This window comes from Anguilla rostrata, chromosome 11 (genome assembly GCF_018555375.3).
Source record: "Anguilla rostrata isolate EN2019 chromosome 11, ASM1855537v3, whole genome shotgun sequence".
NCBI classification, from domain to species: Eukaryota; Metazoa; Chordata; class Actinopteri; order Anguilliformes; family Anguillidae; genus Anguilla; species Anguilla rostrata.
This window is the reverse complement of record NC_057943.1, coordinates 37,704,495-37,714,577: the sequence shown is the minus strand read 5'-3', so window position 1 is coordinate 37,714,577 and position 10,083 is coordinate 37,704,495. Positions and strand designations below refer to the sequence as shown.

The 10,083-nt window shown below is 44.5% G+C and overlaps 1 protein-coding gene across 1 annotated transcript; it reads left to right on the top strand.

The window, feature by feature from the left end:
* The first annotated feature begins 211 nt into the window (after positions 1-211).
* On the top strand, positions 212-2,817 carry LOC135234853 (protein BTG2-like). The gene is made up of 2 exons (XM_064299846.1): positions 212-694; positions 1,147-2,817. The coding sequence occupies exons 1-2, from the start codon at positions 550-552 to the stop codon at positions 1,500-1,502; spliced, it is 501 nt and encodes a 166-aa protein (XP_064155916.1). The 5' UTR covers positions 212-549; the 3' UTR covers positions 1,503-2,817.
* Positions 2,818-10,083: the final 7,266 nt, after the last annotated feature.

The window sequence follows — 10,083 nt, the reverse complement described above, 5'->3', positions numbered from 1 at the left end:
TCAATTTCTCAAAATGGACAAGCGGAAGTTTATTTGCATAGACACCCGAGAGCTCTAGAATTTTTTTATCCAGAATGGGAGCCAATCAAAACATACGTTTTAATAGGTTGCAGAATTGTAAGATGCTGATTGGTCAAACTCCCTATCAATCCACGACGTACGTCGATTATGTCACCACTATGTTCTACTAAATAAAAAGGGTGTAATTCCTTCGGAGTACAGTGAAGAAGTCACGTACTACACGAGGTGGTACGAGAGCAGTATAGGCGTACCCGGTAGCCTATACGGTTTTTATACGTTGGTCTTTTTAAAATCTCCAACTTTCCCCATTTGGATAAAGAATGCTCAACAGAACAAGACATCATTTGTAAAACCAGAGCGTAAAATTTCGAGCGGTTTTACTTTGGAGAATTTTTGTTCAGACCTTCATAGCGACATTGCTAAACAACACGCTAACAAATACAGTTTTATACAAACTTTCGAATTATTTTTTCACCTGTTGGCTAAACTGTAGCTAACTACCTCGATAAAACATCAGCGAAGCGGAAAATGAACCACGGCTACACCAAAGCTGAAATGGGCCCAGAAGTAACAGCAGCAGCGGGCTTTGTGTCCAGTTTGTTAAGAACAAGAGGCTTCCTCACTGAACAACAGCTGCAGATTTTCAGCGACTGCCTCCATCAAGCACTTTCAGGTAGCTAACTTTATCATTTAAATATTGGTCGGTTATAACTTACAGCATTTGAGCACAATACATTGCGGAATAAATATGAACAATATTTCCGCATATATTATATTTGTAGTAACGATGGCTTTGCTTCAGAAACGAAGTTTTGGATCGATACTTGTCTAACGCTAACTAGCTAATGGTATTGTTTACGTTTAGCTAATGGAAGGTGCCCCACGACTAATTATTAGAAGTTGTGTAGGCTAGGTGGCTTCCTGGTAAACTTTAAACGGCCATGTTCGTTTCTGTTGAATCGAAGCTTTTGTTGTGGGTAAACGGTCACAGTTAGCTTGCCCGCTAAGTTAGCTAGAGTCCATTGGGATTTTACAAAAGACTGTTTGCTAAGCTTCTGTATTTCAGGAGATGCATACAGAAAGCTCAATTCACAATTTCTTTTCTTTTCACAAATTACTTTTCAGAACACTACAAGGACCATTGGTTCCCGGAAAAGCCACAGAAAGGCTCTGGCTACAGGTGTATTCGCATCAACCACGAAATGGACCCCATCATAAGCAAAGTCGCCAGGCGAATTGGTCTGAACAGCCATCACCTGTACGAGCTTTTGCCGAGGGAGCTGACTATGTGGGTGGATCCATACGAGGTGTCTTATCGCATCGGCGAAGATGGTTCCATATGTGTCCTATACGAGGCCGAAGCCCCCGCGTCCAGCAGTGTTTCCTCCGCGTGTAACAACTCCGCACTGCACTGCAAGAACCACTTTTTGATGGGCCGCACCAGCCCTCCTAAAAACTACCTGATGACAGTTTCGAGCTAAGTGTGTCCAGGGGACTGGGACACCAGACAGGCAATGCGAGCTTCAGCAAGGGGGAACCTTGGGGCCAGTGATCATCTCCGTTGTATTTTTTTGTTGTTTTCCCCCTTCTTACTGGCTAGCTATTTGTCTCCCCCCCATACTATTTATTACTTGCTTAATATGGCAGCTTTTGCTGTTTTCCCCTTTTAAAAAAATACCTGATAAGGACAATTCCAGAAGCACTATGTGTTCCCTTGTTATGCAGGTAGTTTAGTGCCTTTGGGCTATTGTCTTTGCACTGCCTATCTTCACAGTGTGTGTGTACCCCTATTGGGCCACAAAGTGAAGCTTAGTCTGTAACACACTGGTATTTCTCACACAGTTTACTTCATTTGGAGGGGTTTGTATTTCAGATAAGGTGCAATAATTGTGATTCAGAAATACAGCATCGCTTCAGCGTAGGTACAGTGATTGTCAATGTCTCCCTCTATACTGGAAACAATGTGGCCTTTTTGACACTGACAATTGAATGGGTTGTATCATAAAAAAAGGGAATGGATGCACTACTTAAAAATGGGACCAAGTGTTTTCCTCCTTAAATGAAACCAAAAAGCTGTACCACTGCTTTTAAAACATTTTTTTGCATGTGTTCCCTTTCAAATTCTATATTTAGTTATAACAGCAATATGACCTCTGCCTTAAGTAAAATAATGGCAATGTACCTTATTGCCAAATTGACTGATGTTCAAAAAAAAGTTGTGCAATTCAACCAGAGTATTCAAACAGTCCCCACGGTTGTTTCAGGCGACACACCTTAAGTTGAGATTTATTGTAAACTTGTTTACTGCCTTTGAAAAGATACCTTTTTTTGATTGTGGATGTGAAATCTGTCATTGATTTCCCCAAAGGGGAAAGCGCCCTCAGAATTTAGGCCCTAGTGGTGGGTTGGGGGGGGGGTGGGGGGTGGTGTTCCTGCTTAAGGAAGTGATGTCATTTGGGCTGTTGAGTTCCCTTTTCTAAAGTCCATTGCCTCTTGGAGCAAGCTGTGAGGTTGTTGTGAATTCCTTGCCACCAAACTGACAAGCTTTTATCTCTGTGCTGGAGTGAGCTGTCTCTCAGCATGTAGCATTCTCAGTGAGCTGTTGAGCAGCTGAAATTGTTTACCAATTGTTTTTTTTTTTTTTGTGACATGTAGAATTTGTAAGCTAATTTGAGAGCACAGTATGATTTTAATGTACTTTTTTGTATGGATTTGTGTACATATAGATACTTGTACGGTTTTGTACTTGACTTGATGTAATTTTTAAGATAATAAACTTTCATGACTTTCGAATTATCACTTGCCCTTTGTCAGCTCAAGAAATGCTTCATTTTGCTTCAAATTTAGGTTAAGCTGTTTAAAGCCCTGTTTACTGTCTGTGCAGCATGTCTAATTTATTTGCAATTCCCACACGGGTCACATTCTGCATGCAGATCGAATGGAGTTTCATAAACGGTGGATTATAAATCCGGTGTGACAGACATCAGATATAAAGAAATCTGATATGCAGGTATGTTGGATTTTTGTGAATACAGTGCCAAAGTGACTCATTTTAAACTCGATTTCTCTACATTTACACATGCACATTGTGAAACGAACCAAGCCCTTTGCTCAGTGGCGTCCTGCAGTGCATCTGTTTCTCCTCACTTCGTTCCACTTGATCAGGGGAGTTCTCATATTTGTCTGAAATGAAAACGAGAAACGAGTCATCTACCGCAGGAGATTTATGTCAATCAGGGTGCAGTTATGAGTGCTATAGGTTTCACTAAATTGGACATATATGAACACTGATCTGTCCTTGTAAATTAGTCATAGGGTCCCAAGTCCTGTTGTGAAAGTCCAGATCCAAAAATTGTGCTGTCTGGACATTCATGAGGGAAACTATCTCAGTTCTCTGACACTTAGATGTTAAATTTCAGCCTCGTGTCAGTTTTTGGTATAAATATCCTGTTGACAGAAAATTCTTCATAACTAATAGAGTCTGCGTTTTTATGACTTTCATTCACAAATCTTTAGGTCAAAAATATGTGATTATTTTCCCAATCCCAAGTTTTCAGTCACATTTTCCGCAATTAGAACGGGCCGAAAGAAATCCTTTATAAAACTGTTGATGTTCTTTGTAAATATTAGTCTCATTTGCATCAGAACGGTTATGTTTCAGACAAAACCACATCTGTCAGGAGCGGAGTGCAAAAATGGAGAACTGGTGGCCATTTCAGGAGTATCTGAACATTTCCTCAGCGAAGGTCAAACACGTCCATGTCAGACAGAGCGTACAAAGCTAGAATTATGAGCAAAGTGTTCTCTGCTCAGAATGAACTGTGCCTCCTTGCGTCTTGCTCCAGATGTTAACGTGTGTAAAGAACTTGTAGTGCTCGTTCCAATTCTATGCTCATATGCCGAATGAAATAAAATGTGCACCCTGGGCCATGTTTGGGAGAACTCCGAGGGCCTGTAGTTTAAGGCTTGTTAGGACCCTGTGTTGTGCATACAGTACTTTGTAAATAAGACTTGATGACCAGGGGTGTATGCGTGTCACTGCACTAGCTACTGTGAATTGATTACCAGAAAATACTTGTGCATGTAATTGTGAGTCAAATTTAGGAATGAATTCCGGCCAAATACACAACATTCTAATAGAAAACTTTCTTATCCCAGATCTTACTGTCTGACATCAGAACACTTTAAGCTTAAAAATTCCAAATCCTCCGAACATATTGCAGGGGTTGAGACCCAAACACATGGATTCACTGATGTTTGGGTTGAGAAGCATGGGTGTGTTTGTCGGGGTGGAGTGCAGATGTGTCTACTGGGTAAGAGGTCTGGATGCGTTATTGTGTTTATGGCTCGTTTTGTGATCGGACGCCATATTGAGCTTATTAGCAGTATGTAACTTTGTGTTTGTGTCCCGCCATCTCTTTCCACGCCTCGCTGTTATTCTCCCCCCTGGTCAGACAGGGAGATCTGTGTGATGCCCCAGCGTATGCTGGGCTTGGTTTTGTCCTCGCATCTTCGCCGTTGCTCTGTTCGGTGCTCACAACAGGAAACGCACGTGCAGCCACGGAGGTCACGTCTGCTGTGGCGTAACGCGCGCTGATTTCAACAGCCTGGCACCTCCTCGGCTGTGTGCAGACGTGCCCGTTTTCACGCTTTGCCACTCTGTGCTTATGGGGGCCCAGTATGCCGGGTCGTGACCCCAAGGCCGTCCTGTATTTCTGAACGGCCTAATTGTTGCCAGTCAGCAGAAAAAGAAAAAAAAACCAACACAGACGGCATAAGGACACGCTCACCATAATACGCTTTAAGGCTAATAAAGTGTTCTCTGATGGTTCTACTTCGCTTCACAGAGCTGAGCATTTGACTGAAATGGCTAAATTCACGGAGATGGAGATTACAGACTGTTGTTTTCATCCGATGTTCCTACTACATGGTCCAATGAAATCCTGCAAATAGCCTTAAAGCTCAAGGTGCCTTGCATGCAACTTCACCACAGTCAACAAATGGCAATGGGGTAGAAATGGAAAATGTCAGGGCAACCGTTAGCCTGACGTCATGCCCATTGCATGTAGCTGCTGCGTTTTTGCTGGTGCAGAACAATAAGCCACCTGTCTGATGTGCTGCCAACCACAAGACCATAACCCACGATGTCACAAGCACCAGCTGGCAGTGGCTGCATGCATGTCTCTGCACACAACAGACACCTGTGAAGAGAGTCAGACATTCTGTCACCAGAAATAACAGCCAAGCCGAATTACAGAGCTGTGCTGGCTTTAAAGACTATAAACCCTGCCCGTGACAGAGAACTGGACATTGTCCTTAGATAAATACCATAACTAGGGCCCTGTTGCTCAAATCATGGCCCTTGAGGTCCAAGAACTGCCGGTTCTACGCCCTCCCTTTACCTGGGAATCAGGTGTGAATACAGCCTGGCCAATCAGTAGCACGAATTGTTCAGTTAATTACCTGGGGGAAAAGAGAACCAGGGCCGGATTTGGATTCGAGGTCCAGATTTAAGTATCCATGAACTAGAGTGCCCCTCGACAGTCAGTACTTTCATAATACTGCAGCTTTAAAGCCTTATTTCTTTATTCTTGTTCCAGCACCTGGAGTTTCAGTGATTTTCATTTAAACCCTTCGAGAAGTGTTTCTGTTATTTTGTTAATGGACTGACAGGCAGGAGGAGATGTTTTGTCAGGTCTTTCTCTTGAATGCAAACATCAGTTCTCAGCACTTCTTAATGGACGCTGTTTTACTAATCAAAATACGACAGGCAGTTTTCTGTGCTTTGTCTTCTGGCAGGAGGAGGGCGGCTGTTTTCAGCTCTGTTGGTGAAGCGGTGTCATGCCGTGGGCTGGGAGCGAGAAAGGGCGGTGGTGTTTGCGGTGGAGATAGTGGGCTGGCGAGGAGGCCTGCGTTATCTGTGTGTGTGTGTGTGTGTGTCTGTCTGTGTGTGTGTGTGTGTGTCTGCGTTATCTGTGTGTGTGTGTGTCTGTCTGTGTGTGTGTGTGTGTGTCTGTGTTATCTGTGTGTGTCTGTGTGTGTGTTTGTACGAGTTATCAATGCAGCTTGTATGAAGGAAGGTGGGCCGTTCTGTCCTGGCCTCGGCCCTGTCGCTGGGTGGTCCGCAGTGGGCGTGGCCGAAGTGCCACACAGCCGGGACGTTATAAAACTGCTCTCTCAGAGCGGCCATCTCAGCCCCCAGATCGCTGTTTTCTTAATGTGCTCTGAAAGGCTCCAGCAGCCTGATTGTGTAAATATGCGAGGAGAAAGAACAGAGCCTCCTTAAACCACCGCGGTCATTGAAACTGCTTATTATCTTAACATGTTATTTGAGGGAGAACACGAGACAGGAGTCATGAGACATTCTCCCCCCCAGGAATTGGTTATCAGCCTGTGGCAACTTCAGAACGTTTTTACTGAACAGATGGCCATCACGCTGAAAATTTATTGGTTGACAAGCACTATTGGAACTCTTCAACGTGCAACAAGCCACCTTCTTAATCAGTCTCTCAGACTTCAGTCTTGTGGGGATATTATTCATGAAAATATTTACCCAATGCACCTGGAGGATCTTGTGCCGCTCGTAGGAGCACAACGAGTGTGTTGTCAAAGAAATCAGGACAAACTATGTGCGGTTAACAGTCTACAAGCTGAAACTTTGCCGATGGCGAAGGCGTAATTAAGATGTTTATGTTTAGAAAGTGTCCACCTTTCGCAGTGTGCAGTTAGGACCATTTGGTCAGTCCCAGCTCGTGGTTAAGAAAACAGTGCAGCCCTGGACCCGCTAGCGAGCAGCACCGCCTGGGGCTCCTTCACTGGTCTCCCAGGCCCTGCTGGGTGTATATATGAGTGTGAATGAGACTCTTAATCGGCCTCCTTTATACCTGTTTAATACCTTGAATGATTGTTGATTTCTCATGACAACTGAGCTCTTAATATTCAATTCAATTCCATTTTATTTGTATAGTGTTTTTACCGAGAACTTTTTTACCGAGAACTTGTTTTTACAGAGAACTTGCTTTGCTACTCTGCAGAGTAGCAAGGCAAGAAACAGCGCAAAAATAGAACTTTTGGGAGTGAGATTATACCAGAGATTTGACTTGAATTTTTCTTAGCTACCAATACTTCCATTCTTCAATGGTAAGCTAAGCATCTTTGAGTTTTGTGAAAAGTGCTATATAAATGAAATGATCAATTTCTCCCTCCCCCACTATTGAACTATTCTCATCTCACAGAGCAGCAGCGGGCTCATACACAGTGAATTCTCCCCACTTTCACCACCTTTTATTAAATAAGCTGCAACCTAGCACTCCTTTGAGCAGGAGGAGAGAGATATTACTGTATCTGCACTAATGGTGAGGTGTGTAGTGTATCTACACTAATGGTGAGGTGTGTAGTGTATCTACACTAATGGTGAGGTGTGTAGTGAATCTACACTAATGGTGAAGTGTGTAGTGTGTCTGCACTAATGGTGAGGTGTGTACTGTATCTAATCTAATGGTGAGATATGTAGTATGTCTGTACTAATGGTGAGGTGTGTAGTGTGTCTACACTAATGGTGAGGTGTGTATTGTATCTGCACTAATGGTTTGGTGCGTAATGTATCTAAATTAATGGTGAGGTGTATACTATACCTACACTAATGGTGAGGTGTGTAGTGTACCTATACTAATGGTGAGGTGTGTAGTGTATCTACACTAATGTGAGGTGTGTAGTGTACCTGCACTAATGGTGAGGTGTGTAGTGTATCTACACTAATGGTGAGGTGTGTACTGTATGTTACACTAATGGTGAGGTGTGTAGTGTATCTACACTAATGGTGAAGTGTGTAGTGTATCTACACTAATGGCGAGGTGTGTACTGTATGTTACACTAATGGTGAGGTGTGTAGTGTATCTACACTAATGGCGAGGTGTGTACTGTATGTTACACTAATGGTGAGGTGTGTAGTGTATCTACACTAATGGTGAGGTGTGTAGTGTATCTACACTAATGGTAAGGTGTGTACTGTATGTTACACTAATGGTGAGGTGTGTAGTGTATCTACACTAATGGCGAGGTGTGTACTGTATGTTACACTAATGGTGAGGTGTGTAGTGTATCTACACTAATGGTGAGGTGTGTAGTGTACCTACACTAATGGCGAGGTGTGTAGTGTATCTACACTAATGGTCAGGTGTGTAGTGTATCTACACTAATGGTAAGGTGTGTACTGTATGTTACACTAATGGTGAGGTGTGTAGTGTGTCTGTGGCTGGATGGGGGTGGGCTGTGGCTGCTGTTGCTGTGTTTTTTAGGACCGTGTGAATGTGGAAGTGCGGGGGGAGTGGGCCCTGGATGTATTTCCATGAGAAAAGCCCAGGAATGCGTCCAGAGCCTCCACTTGGCCGCCCCCCTCCTCCTCTCCCTACCAGCACTGTACGCCCGTGAAACCTGGGGGCACCAGAGGGAGCGAGAGGCCCCCTCTCCCGCAGCCCCATCGGCGGGGGCGGAGCCGGGAGGGGCGCCCCGGCCCCTCGGCACGCGAGCTGGGTACCCGCCTCACCCCGCTGGGCCTTCACGCACGGGGCATCTGCTGTTCGCATGAGACAATGAAGGCGCACCCCCTCTCCGAGCTTCTCTCCGTCCCTCTTTCTCTCCCCATGGCTCGCTGCCATCTGTGATACCCCCCCTCCACCTCTCTCCTCCCCAACCTCTCCCCCCCAGCCCCCGACCTGGCACTACACTGCCTTTCAGCAGAATTACCCCCTCGCCCCCAGCCCCCGACCCGGCACTAGACTGCCTTTCAGCAGAACTACCCCCCTGCCCCCCCCCCCACCCACCCCTCGGCTTCGACAGGCTCTAGACTCAGCCACACTGTCTCCTTCGTGTGCAGGCAGGGCTGTAGCACAAAATTCTGGGCCCTATACATAAGCAGTCTCTGTGGGCCCCCTTCCTCTCTTGATCCATGTCTCTCACGCATCATTTCAATCTTTTCGAGGGCCCTCCCCCCATTCGGGCCCTGGGTAGTCAGTCCCACTTTCCCCCCCCCACTACGACGCCCCTGTGTGCAAGGGTAGGTCAGTGAGATCAACCGCTGAAGTTTGTTTTTAAAGTCTCTGCTTCCAGAAACAATTTAACAACATCATTCGACACACATCGTTCTGATAGGACCATTACAATGTTATATTGTTGTGATGGCGTGCGTATGAAGAAAGTATGATTACATTGTTGTAGCGATGACGTGTGCATGAAAGCGTCATTGCAATGTGCCTGTGATGGGAAAATAATGTGTAGCGCATTTGATGGTTGCAGGTGTATGCCTGCCAGTTCAGGCAGGTGAAGGGACCAGCAGTAGATAAAGGGAAAGCTTTTTGTAGTTTTACTATTTAATCAGTCTACGGTTGAATTACATATTTTTGATGAAATTATAAATCATGAAAAAATAAAATGAAAAATTTGGACAAAATTAATAAAATAGTTATTCCTGATACGATCAACAATTGCATTCTAGATCTCTGGAGTTTGACTTAGAAATAGCTGAGCAAAGGAGGCTTTGTAATATATATTTTTGTTGGTTTTAATTTTTGCAATTTTGTGTTTGTGCGACATCTGGTTAGCACTGATATTAGCCTTTACTGGATTCACCAGCAGCATAATGCTAGTATTGTTTCTCTGCTGAAACATGCAGTGACAGGCCTTTGACCACAGACACTCTCTGATTAAAGTGTTTGAGGGACTTTGGAAAGGACTGGTGACCTCTGACCCAGGCAGCTGCACCAGAGCCCAGCTTTTGTTTGCATGCTGAAAACTGACTCCTGATTGGCTAATGCCTGTATCCAGGCAGGATTTCTCTCTGAGAAGTTTTCACTTTGCTCTGGCAAGACCCCACTTCTGTTTTCCAAAGTTAAACTGTCTGATCCAGATTTGAAAGGCAAATGAAAGGGAGAAAGAGGGAGAAAATCTAATTTAGCATTCTACTCCTTCATTTGCAATATTTCACTAAACCTCGAATTTTGTTCAACATTAAACAAATCTTTTGGCCACCAGCACTGAGGCAGCCCCAGTGGCTGGGTTTAACTA

Excerpts from the sequence above, each read along its gene's own strand:
- LOC135234853 (XM_064299846.1), top strand. The coding sequence starts at position 550 with ATGAACCACGGCTACACCAAAGCTGAAATGGGCCCAGAAGTAACAGCA. Across the intron at positions 695-1,146 it reads CCTCCATCAAGCACTTTCAG|AACACTACAAGGACCATTGG; the intron begins GTAGCTAACTTT and ends ATTACTTTTCAG.